Source organism: Piliocolobus tephrosceles, chromosome 6, assembly GCF_002776525.5.
Source record: "Piliocolobus tephrosceles isolate RC106 chromosome 6, ASM277652v3, whole genome shotgun sequence".
NCBI lineage: Eukaryota > Metazoa > Chordata > Mammalia > Primates > Cercopithecidae > Piliocolobus > Piliocolobus tephrosceles.
Genome location: NC_045439.1, coordinates 10,031,635 through 10,046,369, shown reverse-complemented (window position 1 = coordinate 10,046,369; position 14,735 = coordinate 10,031,635). Strand labels below are relative to the sequence as shown.

At 43.2% G+C, this 14,735-nt stretch overlaps 2 protein-coding genes and 1 non-coding gene across 8 annotated transcripts in view; all 3 read left to right on the top strand.

Moving 5' to 3' along the window:
* The window catches only part of GSKIP (GSK3B interacting protein), a 25,960-nt gene extending 22,678 nt beyond the window's left edge, over positions 1-3,282 (top strand). The window contains exon 4 of one of the 2 annotated variants that reach the window (XM_023205583.2): positions 1,517-3,282. In XM_023205583.2, coding sequence (XP_023061351.1) covers positions 1,517-1,678 — 162 coding nt within the window. In that variant the 3' untranslated portion in view covers positions 1,679-3,282. The remainder of the gene's footprint in view (positions 1-1,516) is intronic. The other variant, XM_023205584.3, reaches the window with a different exon arrangement.
* Positions 579-765, top strand: LOC111538414. The gene has a single exon (XR_002730336.1). It is a non-coding gene; the product is annotated as a U2 spliceosomal RNA (small nuclear RNA).
* Positions 3,283-8,724: 5,442 nt separating the features above from the next.
* AK7 (adenylate kinase 7) overlaps positions 8,725-14,735 on the top strand; it is a 101,408-nt gene continuing 95,397 nt past the window's right edge. For 4 of the 5 annotated variants that reach the window (XM_023205350.3, XM_023205351.3, XM_023205349.3 and 1 more), the window contains exon 1: positions 8,738-8,863. In XM_023205350.3, coding sequence (XP_023061118.1) covers positions 8,759-8,863 — 105 coding nt within the window. In that variant the 5' untranslated portion in view covers positions 8,738-8,758. Of the gene's footprint in view, positions 8,864-14,735 lie in introns of all 5 variants that reach the window. The other variant, XM_023205348.3, reaches the window with a different exon arrangement.

The following is a 14,735-nucleotide window of genomic DNA, read 5'->3' as shown; positions in this document are numbered from 1 at the left end:
CTATAACTTGGAGATTTACAAAAACTTAAAACGATTTGGGGAATGATTATATGACTGTGTGATACAGAAAAATGTGAACCGTTTGTAAAACCTGACATGTAGTAGGTGCTCAAATATTTGTTTGTTTTTCAGTCTGATTCAGTTAACATTTATTGAGCAACTATCCTGTGTCAGCAATTGAAAATCAAACCATGAATAAGACATGATCCCTGTCCACCAGGAAGATCACAGTCTAGCAGGGATAAGAGGAAGAAGGCAAACTGAACTGTACTCCACTGTAGAGAGTACAGTAATCGAGCATGGATCTGAAGAGGTGTGATTCATTTTCCTTAGGTGTCTGCCTCTGCTTTTCATTAAAACAAAAAAAAAAAAACTCAGCTTCTAACATAAACTTTCACCTTCTATGGCTTACGTAGATGTCATAAAAATTTAGAATTTATATAGGGAATGTACAAACAAGTCAGGAAAAACTAAATTAATTTTGCCCTATATTGTGATGGTGAACCATGATATACCTTATAATCTCATCAAAAAGAAAAGTTGTAGCTGTGGTCACAGGGAAAAAAAAAAAAAAACGCATCGCCTCTCAGCCTTCAGCCTTAGATCAATTGGAGTATCTCTTATCAGTTTAATATCTGTTTGTCCTCTATGCAAGGACAATATATTAAATGGATTTTTGGAGCAGGGAGATAGAATAGGCTCTTGCTGCATTCACTTCACTCATCGACCTGGTATTGCAATACTTCCAGAAATAGTGTACCCCTACCAAGGAAAAAAAAAACACAGTAACATTCCCTTTTATCTCACAGAGTTGAGCATTTATTCCCTGTCAGATAAGAAATATATTAGGTGAAAGTGGCCTTTCAGATTACTAATAATAAAGCTAAGCAGTTATTAAAATGAATAATTAAACAAATTATTAAACCAATTAATGAAACAGTTATTAAAATTAACAACTAAATATTAAAACTAAATTGTTAGGAATAATTTCTAGAATTCTATTTATAAAAGGAGTAAAAAAATGATAAAAATATGAACTAATGATATATTACCTATTACAAAAATATGAACTAATGATATATTACCTATTACAGTACTTAATATAGTGGACCCTCAGTATATGTGGAATTAAATAGGGTAAATAATAGATGCATGTTTTAGAATATGAAAATAAAACGGTTTTTGTGTAGCCTTTCAAATTCTCTGCATTTCCTTGAGATTCTAAGTAAAACCTTTTAAATTTTAAAGCAAATTCTATAGGGAGCATTTTAGTGGTTTTGTTTCTGTGTTACACATTGTAAGTTGCTGAAGTATTAAAGGTTGTGTTTAAAATGTGCATACTCTGACATTGATTGAGAAATAGTGTCACTCAATAATTATCCATGTATCTGGTGGTCTAGTGGCTAGGAAAAAAAATAATTTTTTTTGAAAGGATGATTACTCACGTAAACACTTGGATTTTATTTTCTGTACCAGCATGAAAACTAATGAATTCACTGTTGCATTTCTCTTGTAGGTGGTAGGCTATGCTTTTGACCAGGTGGATGATCATTTACAGACTCCCTACCACGAAACAGTCTACTCCTTGTTGGATACACTCAGCCCCGCCTACCGGGAAGCCTTTGGAAACGCACTCCTTCAAAGACTGGAAGCTTTGAAAAGGGATGGACAGTCATGACTACACTTTTTCCTTTCAGAGGGGCTGGTGCTGGTACAGAATGTTGATATAAAGCTTGAAATTCTTGCATATGGTCATAGAAAATGCATCTTTGGTTTTGTGTTTTTATCACTTGCTTTCAACTTAGGCTTTTGGCTCAGAAGATTATTGAATAATGATTTGTCTTAGTTTCTGTTTCAGTAAGGGAATTCTGAGGCCGTTGCTATGATACCATCATTAAGACATTCACATGTCTTCATATAATATCTCTTCATTTCAAATCCTAATCGGTATTTCATACTCTTATTACAGGGCTTTGATGCTGCCAGCACTGTCTTTTACATAGAAAATTCTAGATTTGCACAGTAATAGAGGAATTAGAATTACCTAACTGTACACTTTGATTCAACCTGCTAAATCAGGGGTTCACTACTAGCTTGGAGAAACTTTGTAGTAATTAATTGCTACTAGCCTTATTGGAAACAAATTATCAACTAGTTTCCCCTGCACAAATTTTGAAATTCACTGCTTCACTTAATCTATTTATATTAGAAATAATGGATTAATAAAGATTATTTAATTATATATTACTGAACTAGTATTAAATGAAAAACAGGGACTGAAATAGTTCTGTATTCCGTGTTTGCAACAGCCAGCCAACTAAGCAGAGGATAAACCGTTAGCAATGAATGTAATAATTACTCATTTCCAAGATATCTAAGCACATAAGCAAATACAGGAACAGACTTCATTCTTTTTCTTAACAAAAAGCATCTTCAGTGTGTGATTTAAAAGAAAGAAGATTCTGGTTTCCTAGAAAACAATATTTTGGCCTGTGTTGATTCTTATTCTGAATGTGTGTTTACATAATGTACAGTATATATTCAGAAAGTATTTTTGCTTCAACATTTACCTTCTATGATGTAGTGCTTTGGTATTCCCACAGCACCCCACTTTCCCCAACAGATGTACAGTGTTCTGTCTCCATGCAAAATCTACAATGTAATATGAGTGCATTGTATGGGTTTGAAACCAAAGGATGAATGAAGCATTCAGAGACTTAATATTTGAAAAAGGGATACTCAGTATTTTATATTTTATTACAGGTACTGATATTTATAAATTTAATAAACTGTACCATGCTGCCGCATGTTTTCAAGTACATGTTGAACAATAAGGATTGGGGAGTTGTTTTTTAATGGTCACCTAAAGCAGCTGCTGTAGAAATGTTGAACTAAAATTTTGCGTCTGGTCACACCTTCATGCATTTGTCATTTGCAGATATTTTTCCATCATTATTAAAAAATAGGAACTTTTAGGCTCTGAAGATCATGTGGACCAGAGCAAATTAAAGTTCAGTTTGTGTCACAATTCATTGCCAGACTTCATTGGAATGCTTTGTTTGATGATGTATATTCATTCTCAGCTTTATTTTCAGATGCTTAACTGGGCAATGAAGTCTAACTTCAGGTTGAACTTTCTCATGCTTAATCTCAGGCTAAATGTAAATGATATTTGTAAAGTTTGAATAAAATTCTGTTTACTCATTTTGAGTTAGTATGAAGAAAAGTGATTGTATGTTTAAGAATTGAAATTGTTCATTTTGTGATAAATGATTAATTCCAGGAGTTTGTTTCCATTTTTTAATTCTGCATTGTTACATTTGGATTTTAAGTGACTGAAGTAAGCTTTCTGTTATTACTATGAAAGAGGAATGAGGAACAAGAGGCGAGGACGTTAATAAAACTACACAGATACACATGAGAATCCAGATATTAAAACCTCCATTTTACCTGTTTTGTTTAAAGAACTTAACCAGCAGATAGGCCAGGTGTGGTGGCTCACACTTGCAATTCCAGTGGTTTGGGAGGCGCAGGCAGGAGGATCACTTGGGGCCGGGAGTACAAGAGCAGCCTGCACAACATACATCCCAGTTCTACAAAAAAATTATAAAAGTGTGGCCTGGTGACACACACCTGCAGTCCTAGCCCGTTAGGAAAGCTGAGGCAGGAAGATTACTTGAACCCAGGAATTGGAGACTGCAGTGAGCTATGATCGTGCCACTGCGCTCCAGCCTCAGTGACAGAACAAGACCGTGTCTTTAAAAAAAAAAAAAAAATTACAAAACTTAACCAGATAAATTAAGCCTTGATTTCACTTCTAAAGAAAAAAGAAGGCCGGGCGCGGTGGCTCAAGCCTGTAATCCCAGCACTTTGGGAGGCCGAGACGGGCGGATCACGAGGTCAGGAGATCGAGACCATCCTGGCTAACACCGTGAAACCCCGTCTCTACTGAAAAATACAAAAAACTAGCCGGGCGAGGTGGCGGGCGCTGTAGTCCCAGCTACTCAGGAGGCTGAGGCAGGAGAATGGCGGAAACCCGGGAGGCGGAGCTTGCAGTGAGCTGAGAACCAGCCACTGCACTCCAGCCCTGGCGACAGAGCGAGACTCCGTCTCAAAAAAAAAAAAAGAACCTTTTATGTAAATAACTCTTACAAATCAATAGGAAGAAAAAATGCAAACAGTGGGCAAATAATATTGATCAACTCAAAAAAAAATAGAGATGTCAGTAACTACTTGAAAGAGGTCCAACCCAACCATTAAGAAAGAAAAAATTTAAGTGATTGGGTTATTTCACCTAATAATTTTGTGATTCTTCTTATTTAAACTTAATACCAGTAAGGATTTAATGAGGAAGCACTCTTATAGTCTATTGGAGGGTATATTGGTGAAATCTTTCTGGAAACATTGGTAATAAATCCTTTACAAAGTTTATAACTTCTGAATTGGTAATATACTAGTAATCTAGCATAGGGAAATGATTCAGCAAAAAAAATTATATAAGGATGTTCATTTTCTCTAATGAAAAATTGGGAAGACTCTGAAGAGTGGTAAAGTTATGCTACATCTTTTGATGGAAAAATATGCAACCACCAACAATCATGAAAAAATGGCAATGGGAAAAAATTATGCTACATAAAAAAAAGGACAAAACTATACATACTGTGTTTTGAAAAATAATTGTATATGTAACAAAGAAATGAAGATTATAGGCTGTTAGTAGTCATCACTAGGTGATAAAATAGGTAATTTTCATTTTCTTAATGCTTTTTCACATTTTATACATTAGCTTGTATGTACTAATTAGAAGCAGGAAATGCAATAGATGTGGGGTTTAAGCTAGCTAGAGGCTGTCTAGCAAAAGCACCAAGCCTTGCTGAGTTGTATCTGCTCCCAGGATCCTTGAAGAGGCAGTATGATTATGAAGAGAAGAGTGCACACCTCATTTCCCATAATGACCCTCTTCCCACCTTTCCTCCAGGTCCGGCTGTTACTAATGTACTTACAACCATTAGCTGCTTCTGTTGCACACTGTGCTGTTCTCTCCCTGGTATTCGAAAACAGAAAATGTGCTGTTTGAATGTTAAGGAACATAGTAAGAAAACACTGAGATTCTGATAGGTGCCACATTGACTTCAGAACTTTCTTTCCAATCCCTTTATTTTCTGGATGATACGGGTGAGATAGATTGAGCAACTTGCTCAGCAACTGCCTGTGAGCAGTGCGGTTGGATCAGAACCCAAGTCTTCTGACTCCACCAGCTGTCCCCCATACAGTGTGTGTTAGTAAAAGCCATCACGTTAACTTTGTGTTTATATGAAAACTGATTTTAAAAGAGGGAAATAATAACAAAGGAAACATACATTAGTTGGTATAATAGAATTAGTAGAATCTCTGGCCCGGGCACGGTGGCTCACACCTCTACTTTGAGAGGCTGAGGTGGGTGGATCACCTGAAGTCAGAAGTTTGAGACCAGCCTGGCCAACATGGTGAAACTGTCTCTACTAAAAATACAAAAATTAACTGAGTGTGGTGGCACATGCCTGTAATCCCAACTACTCGGGAGACTGAGGCAGGAGAATTGCTTGAACCCGGGAGGTGGAGGTTGCAGTGAGCCAAGATTGCCCCCTGCACTCCAGCCTGATGGACAGAGCGAGACTCAGTGTCAAAAAAAAAAAAAGAATCTCCTTTTCTAACCCATCTATAATATATAAAATTATCTATCTCCCCTGTAACTACGACAAGCTCATTTCATGAAAGAAACAGGTAAGTTATAATATTTCATTGTAACATGACTGATTGAATAACTTTCAAAGTACCTGCTTAACTGCATATTAAAAAGGAATGCAGAGATAAACTAAAAATTTGAATGAGGTGAATTTTAGAATAGTTGAACTAGTAAGTCATTTGAAAGAATGCCGAAGTATATTTTCTAAGTTTTGCACTGATCTTGCATGAATACTTTTACATTTAAACTGACACTTTCTTGTTGATTTTAAAAAAGCAAAAAAATGCCGGGCCTGGTGGCTCACACCTGTAATCCCAACACTTTGGGATGCCGAGGCAGGTGGATCACGAGGTCAGGAGTTCAAGACCAGCCTGGCCAACATGGTGAAACCCCGCCCCCCCTTCTCTACTCAAAATAGAAAAATTAGCCGGGTGTGGTGGCACGTGCCTGTAATCCCAGCTACTCAGGAGGCTGAGGCAGGAGAATGGCTTGAACCCAGGAGGCAGAGGTTGTGGTGAGCCGAGGTCGCGCCACTGCACTCCAGCCTAAAGGATAGAGCAACACTCTGTCTCAAAAAAATAAAAAATAAATTTGCTATGAGCAAACTGTTCCCAAATTGAGTTGGCAAAACCTCAAAGTGTTAGTTTTTCAAAACAAGTTTTAATGAGACTTGCATGCATAAAAAAGAAAATGGGGTGGGGACAGAAAAACGAAATATAAAGGCTCCCATCTGTAGAAGTGTACCTTAGCCTTGCAGGGAAAAAAAAAGCAATAATTTCACCTTTGGAGACCACTTCAGAAAATGTTTCACATGTGTCTTATTTAATCCTAACAGCCTTGTTAGGCTAGTGGTATCACTCCTATTTTACAGGCAATTTAACAGCCTAGGGAAAGTTAAAAGATTGGTCCCAGTCTCCCACAAATGACTGGAGAGCTGAAACTCAAAGCCAAGTCTCATAAGTGACTGAGAGCCCAGAGCCTCCAAGCTCTCTAGAGATCGTGGGCCACCTCCGTTTTTTGAAACAACCAGTATTTAAAAAAAAAAAAAAAAAAAGGCCAGGTGGGGTGCCTCACACCTGTAAACCACAGCACTTTGAGAGGCCGAGGCGGGCGGATCACTTGAGGCCATAAGTTCAAGACCAGCATGGCCAACATGCTGAAAATCTCTCTACTAAAAATAGAAAAATTAGCCGGGCATGGTGGTAAGCGCCTGTAATCCCAGCTACTCCGGAGGCTGAGGCAGGAGAATCGCTTGAACCCGGGAGGCGAGTTTGCAGTGAACTGACATGCCATTGCACTCCAGTTTGGGTGATAGAGCGAGACTCCGTCTATCGCCCAGGCTGGAGTGCAGTGGCCGGATCTCAGCTCACTGCAAGCTCCGCCTCCCGGGTTTACGCCATTCTCCTGCCTCAGCCTCCGAGTAGCTGGGACTACAGGCGCCCGCCACCTTGCCCGGCTAGTTTTTTGTATTTTTTAGTAGAGACAGGGTTTCACGGTGTTAGCCAGGATGGTCTCGATCTCCTGACCTCGTGATCCACCCGTCTCGGCCTCCCAAAGTGCTGGGATTACAGGCTTGAGCCACCGCGCCCGGCCTAAAAAAGAAAAATTAAGGAGAAGACTGGTGCCGTGCCTCATACCTGTAATACCAGCACTTTGGGAGGACCAGGCAGGAGAATCTCTTGAGCCCCGAAGTTAGAGACCAGTCTGCGCAACATAGTGAGACCCTGTCTCTATTAAAAATAATAAAATAAAAAGAACGAGAAGAAACCACGCACACACAATTGCTGCAAGTGTTAAATATTTGCATTTGACGAGTTAATGCTTAAGGCATGAAAACAGTTCAATATGATCAGGCTATTCCAAGGGAACTGCGGGATGTATTCTTAGTCCACCACAACCTTTACGGTCCAGCGATCACCGAGTTGAATGTTATCTTTTAATTTGTGGATTTATCTCAGCAACTGCATGTATAATCTCGTGTGGAACGGTCAAGTCTAAATTTCGTCCCTTGGTAAATGTGAGCGAATCCTGGGCACCCACGGCCTCTGGTCGCCCCCAGCCAACACCGGGGTCTTCCTGGAACTTGCGTCTGGAAACAACCCCCAAGGGAGCTGAGCCCGCGGACCAAGCCGCAACTGCCGCACGGCGGGACCACGCTAGAGTCGCTCGGGTGTTCCGCAGCCCGAAACTCCATGGCAACAGCTTTTCTTCGCAGCTGAGGCTCACGTCCCGTCACCAAGGCCAGAGCACCCCATGGGAGCGCACTCAGAAACTCCCACGTGTCGGGGAGAGGCCTAGGTTGTGGGGCATTCCCTCTTCTTCAGAATCCTCATTATTTTTAGTCATCGGGTCAAGCGGACAATGGGATGTGATTCCAGACTTTACGAACAACGGAGATAAAAAGGCACAGCGATCACATGGCCCCCTGGGACAGACGCCCAGGGAGACTCCGAAAGAAACCGTGCACTGCCCAAGGGCTCCCAGTGGGCAGCAAGCCAGGGTGAGACCCGGGCTGCACGCGCGGCGCCGCGGAGAGCACTCGCGGGGAAATCCGCCTGGCGCCCAGCAGCCGAGAGCGCGCGCAACTGCGAATCCGCAGCCCCGCATCGCCCGGAGCGCCCCGCCCAGCCCAAGGCACGACATGCCCCGCCCTGCCCGGGACGCCCCACCCAGCCCCCCCCCCGCCCGGCACGACACGCCCCTCCCTACACGCCCCTCCCCGCCCTACCCGGCACGACACGCCCCTCCCTACCCGGCTCGCCCCGCCCAGCGACCGGCGCAACACGCCCGGCCCCGCCTGGCACGCCCTGATTAGCATCGGGCACGACACGCACTCCCCCGCCCGGCACTCCCCGCCCAGCGCCCGGCCCTCCCTGCTTAGTCCACGACACTCCCCTCCCAGCCCGGCAAGCTGTGCCGGGCGCCCAGGCCCCGCCCCCAGAGGGAGAACCTGCCCCGCCTCCCCGGCCCGGGCCCCGCCTCCTTGGCAAGTGGAGTGACGCTTTCACCTTAGCAACCAGCGTGGCTCCCACCATGGCTGAAGAAGAGGAAACTGCTGCTCCCACGGAGAAAGTTATCCGGATCCAGAGGGTGTTTATAAACCTGCTGGACTCCTACAGCAGCGGAAACATCGGGAAGGTGAGCGGCGGCGGCGGCCCAGAGCCTCACGCCAGCTCTTAGCTCCCAGCCCTCGGGCCCCAGTACGCAAACCCAGCGAGGGTCTGCGCACCAGGGCGCTGTCGGGGCCTTTCTTCAGGGAGGGTCCCGCGTCCTGGGCACCACCAATGCCCCTTGGACCCCAGTCTGCACCCAGGCTGGACAAGGGATCCTACGTGGAAGCCCAGGCGTCTAGACATCGCTGGTCCATCCCCTGTTCCTCCTTTTCATGAGGGGAAACGGAGGCTAACAGGGAGGAAGGGACTTGCCGAAGATCAGAGTGTTGAGGCCAGAACCAGGTCTCTTGCCTCCCACTAGGTTCTCTTTCTACCCCTCCATCGATTTTGAAGCGGGCAGCTAAACGAGAAAATAAATCAATTTTTTTTTTGAGACGGAGTCTACCTCTGTCGCCCAGGCTGGAGTGCAGTGGCCCGATCTCAGCTCACTGCAAGCAACGCCTCCCAGGTTCACGCCATCCTCCTGCCTCAGCCTCCCGAGTAGCTGGGACTACAGGCGCCCACCACAATGCCCGGCTAATTTTTTTTGTATTTTTAGTAGAGACGGGTTTCACCGTGTTAGCCAGGATGGTCTCGATCTCCTGACCTCGTGATCTGCCCGTCTCGGCCTCCCAAAGTGCTGGGATTACAGGCATGAGTAAATCAAATTTTTATATTGCCCATGAAGCATTTTTCATTCATCCATCCCTTCAATATATGGTTTTTGAGCATCTATTATGGACCAGACACTGTTTGGGTCCCTGAGTTCCGTTAAGTTTCTCACCTTTCTCTGTCTTTATCTCTGGAAAATGAAGATATTCAAAAAAAGGGCTCTGTGGCCCTTCGTGCTAATATGACCAGTTGTCAAAAGAAAGCCATGATTTTATCATTCCCCGTGGGTAGGACCCATCGATCTTAATTCTGTACTCGAGCTACAGAGAAATCTAACCTCACCATGAGCAGACTTCTCTGAGGCCAATGACTGCACTTTCAAACAGGACAAATCTGTTTAAAATAGGATGAGGCTACAGTATGTACCATCTGTATTCGTTTTCTAGGGCTGTGGTAACCAGTTGCCACAAACTGGGTGACTTTCTAAAACAGAATTTATTCTCTCGCAGTTCTTGAGGGCAGAAGTGCAAGATCAAGGTGTCAGCAGGGTTGGTTTCTACTGGAAGCTCCAGGGGAAGAATTGTTGCTTGCCCCTCTCCTAGCTTCTGGTAGTTGCCAATAATTCTTGGCACCCCTTGGCTAGTACACTCCAATCTCTGCCATCTTCTTCACATGGTGTTCTCTCCCCTGTGTCTCTGTGTCGAAACTTCCCTCTTCTTATAAGGACATCAGTTGTTGGATTAGGACTTACCCTATCCAATATGGCTTCATCTTAACTTGATTACATCTGCAAAGACCCTATTTCCAAATAAGTCCACATTCACAGGTTCTAAGAGGACAGGAATTTGGTGGGGGTAGAAACTATTCAACCCTGTATACCTTCTAAAATGCATCCATCAAAAAACAGAGATTTAGGGTGGGAAGTGGTGTAATACTAGCACTTTGGGAGGCCGAGGTGAGTGGTTCACCTGAGGTCAGGAATTCGAGACCAGCCTGGCCAACATAGTGAAATGCTGTCTCTACCAAAAATACAAAAATTAGCTGGGCATGGTGGTGAGCACCTATAATCCCAGCTGCTCGGGAGGCTGAGGCAGGAAAATCACTTGAACCCAGGGGGCAGAGGTTGCAGTGAGCCGAGATTGCACCACTTCACTCCAGCCTGGGCAAAAGAGCGAAACTCCATCTCAAAAAAACGCACAAAAAAACAAAAACCAGAGATTAAGGAATATAATTTAGGTGTGTGTGTATATATATCTATATATATATGGCATGTAATTATACAAGATAATATATACGTATATTACATATGACCTATATCTACCAGAAGGGACTCTAAACACATGATACATCTTCCAAATTATCAGAAAAGGTAGGAAAGAAGAAGCAAAGACACAAACAAAACTGTAACAAGATATTTTTAAAGAAAGGAAGCATTACCACACAGCTGTAGTATAATCTTATTTGTGTTTTTCAAAAAAAAAATACAGACATAGAGAAGACAGATGATTTATCTGTACACAGAAAATACACAGAAAATGTCCCTGAGGGCCGGGCGCGGTGGCTAATCCCAGCACTTTGGGAGGCCGAGACGGGCGGATCACGAGGTCAGCAGATCGAGACCATCCTGGTTAACACGGTGAAACCCCGTCTCTACTAAAAAAAATACAAAAAACTAGCCGGGCAAGGTGGCGGGCGCCTGTAGTCCCAGTTACTCGGGAGGCTGAGGCAGGAGAATGGCGTAAACCTGGGAGGCGGAGCTTGCAGTGAGCTGAGATCCGGCCACTGCACTCCAGCCTGGGCGACAGAACGAGACTCTGTCTCAAAAAAAAAAAAAAAAAGAAAATGTCCCTGAGGTCAGGAGTTCGAGACCAGCCTGACCAACATGAGGAAACCCTGTCTCTACCAGAAATACAAAAATTAGCTGGGTGTGGTGATGGGCGCCTGTAATCCAGCTACTCAGGAGGCTGAGGCAGGAGAATCGCTTGAACCCGGGAGGTGCAGGTTGCAGTGAGCCAAGATTGCGCCACTGCACTCCAGCCTGGGCAACAGAGTGAAACTCCATCTCAAAAACAAAAAGGTGACATTAACATACACAGGATAAGGCTCAAGCCAGAGAAAATAGTTCTCAGAGGACACAGAAAAGGCCCAGGTTCCGAAGTAGGGATAGGGTTGGCGGGTTTTGTATGCACAGTGGCTAGGGGGCAGTGCACCAGGCTTCCTGGGCCCACTTCTTCATTAGGTGCAGCAAGTACTGTGCCCAGGGCCCATGAGACTTTTAGGGGCCCACAAAAAGTGTGTTAATTTCTTTTAAAATCAGAAGGAAACAAATCTTAGAGTCAATGAATGTGTTTGTCTCTACAGCATGCAATTGAGAAATATAATGTTTATTTATTTATTTATTTTTTAATGGAGGAGAGGGCCCACGGAGCCCAGAATGTAGCCCAGTCAGCTCCTAAGCAGGGCTGCACTCACGGTCTGTGCTCCATAGAAATGTATTACATAGAGTAGTGGAACAGAGGCTAGCACACAGGGCCAGATCATGGATGGCCTTGGTCAGGAGTTTCATTTATACTCTAAATTCAGTGGGAAGCCTTGAACAACACAGGGGCTAGGGGTTTTGTTTTTTAAAAAGATACAGATATAGGACGCAGTGGTTCACGCCTGTAATCCCAGCACTTTGGGAGGCCAAGGCATGCGGATCACTTGAGGGCAGGAGTTCGAGACCAGCCTGGCCAACATGGCAAAAGCCCATCTCTACTAAAAATACAAAAATTAGCCAGATGTGGTGGCTAGCGCCTGTAATCTCAGCTACTCCAGAGGCCGAGGCAGGAGAATCACTTGAACCTGGGAGGCAGAATTTGCAGTGAGCCAAGATCGCACCACTGCACTCCAGCCTGGGTGACAGTAAAAATCTGCCAAAAAAAAAAAAGATACAGATATAGAGAAGATAGTTGAAAATCTGCCCATAACTCTTATTTATTTATGTATGTTTAGAGACATGGATCTCATTAACGTTGTCCAGGCTGGACTCGAGTTCCCGGGCTCAAGTGATCTTCCCACCTCAGTGTCCTGAGTAGCTGGGACTGCAGGCTGTGTATAACATTTGACTCCCCAGAACTAAACTACTAATAACCTATTGTTAACAGGAACCCCTACCAATAACATAAACAGTCAACATGTATTTTGTACACATAAAATATACTGTGTTCTTACAATAAAGTAAGCTAGAGGAAAGAAAATGTTTATAAGAAAATCATAAAGAAGACAAATATATTTACTATTCATTAAACAGAAGTGGGTTGCCCTAAAGGTCTTCATCCTTTTTGTGTTCATGTTGCACAGGCTGAGGCAGAGGATGAAGAGGAGGGGCTGGTCTCAGGGGTGGCAGAGGTGGAAGAAAATAAGTGGACAAGTGTACCTACAAAGTTCAAACCTGTGCGGCTTAAGGGTCACCTGTATAAAAAAGGGAGGGGACATGAACATGATTGAGATTAGGAATGAAGGAGAATCTAGGCATGGTGGCACACACCTACCTTCCCAGCTGCTCAGGAGGCAGAGTGGGGAGGATCGCTTGAGCACAGTTCGAGGCTGCTGTGAGCTGTGATTACATCACTACATTTCAGCCTGGGAGGTATACATAGGGCTGAGTAAAACCTTGCCTCAAAAAAAAAAAAAAAAAAAAAATGAGGGAAGGGAATTTATCTCCTTCCTTAATCCCCTTTGATTTTGAATTTTTTTTTTTTTTTTTTTTTTTTTTGAGATGGAGTCTCGCTTTGTCGCCAGGCTGGAGTACAGTAGCACGATCTTGGCTCACTGCAACTTCCGCCTCCTGGGTTCAGGCGATTCTCCTGCCTCAGCCTCCTGAGTAGCTGGGAATACAGGCGTGCGCCACCACGCCCAGCTAATTTTTGTATTTTTAGTAGAGATGGGGTTTCACCATGTTGGCCAGGCTGGTCTCAATCTCCTGACCTCGTGATCTGCCCGCCTTGGTCTCTCAAAGATCTTGATTATTTTTTATAACAATATTTTTATAATGAAACTTCTTTTAGTATACAGAGATCTTTTTCTAGCAGTCCCGCTGCCTTGGTCTCCCAAAATGCTGGGATTATAGGCATGAGCCACCATGCTCTGTACAGAGATCTTTTTCAAAAGCTTTTCAATAACAGAATTTTCTAGTTGGTCCTAATTAATCAGGGCCTTTCTCAAATTCCAGGTAATTACTGATCATCTCCTCCAAGGAACGTGGGAGTGGGAATATGAGGAATATAAGAGAAAAAGAAGCTGTGTCTCGTCGTTAGGCTTACAGCCCAGTTGGGCAATGCCACCCCAGCCCTATCTCTTTTTGCTGCGCATCAATTTCCTCAACTGTGAAAGGGGATAATAAAATTGAATATGTATGTTTGAGAGATAAATGAAATGAAAACATATTCTATCAAAATAAATGAGGTGGGACTTTCTGTTTATTTGGTTTTATTATTATTTATTCCCAAGGTATGGTAATTCCATGGTTATTTATATATGCTTAATAGATAAATTAAAATAAAATGATTGTGGACATATATAAGTAGTTATTGACATATAAACAGATGAAACTCTTCACCACCACAGAAGCCACTTCTAAGGATAGCTTTTGGGAAACAGGAGGAGAAAGTTTGCCAACTTCTTTCTATTTTATTATTCCATACTGTAGCCACTGGCCACATGTAGCCATTGAACACTTATGTGTTCAATGTGGTTAGTCCACACCAGCCTGGGCAACAACAGTAATACTCCATTTCTACAAAAATAAATATAAAAATAAAAAATTAGCCAGGCATGGTGGCACACACCTGTAGTTCCAGCTACTCAGGAGGCTGAGGCAGGAGGATCGGTTGAGGCCAGGAGTTTTAGGTTGCATTGAGCTATGCTCACACCACTGCACTCCAGCCTGAGCAACAGAACGAGACTCTTTCTCAAAAAAAGAAATGTGACTAGTCCAAATGGAGATGTACTGTCAGTGTAAACTGCAGATTGAATTTCAAATAAAAAAGTAAAATATCTCAATTTTTATATTGATTACATATTAAGTTGATAATATTTTGGATATATTGCATTAAATACCACAGCATTTCATTTTTTTTTTTTTTTAAGGCATAGAGTCTTGCTCTGTTGCCCAGGCTGGAGTGCAATGGCACAATCTTGGGTCACTGCAGGTGAGCAATTCTCCCAGGTTCAAGCAATTCTCCTGTCTCAGCCTCCCGAGTAGC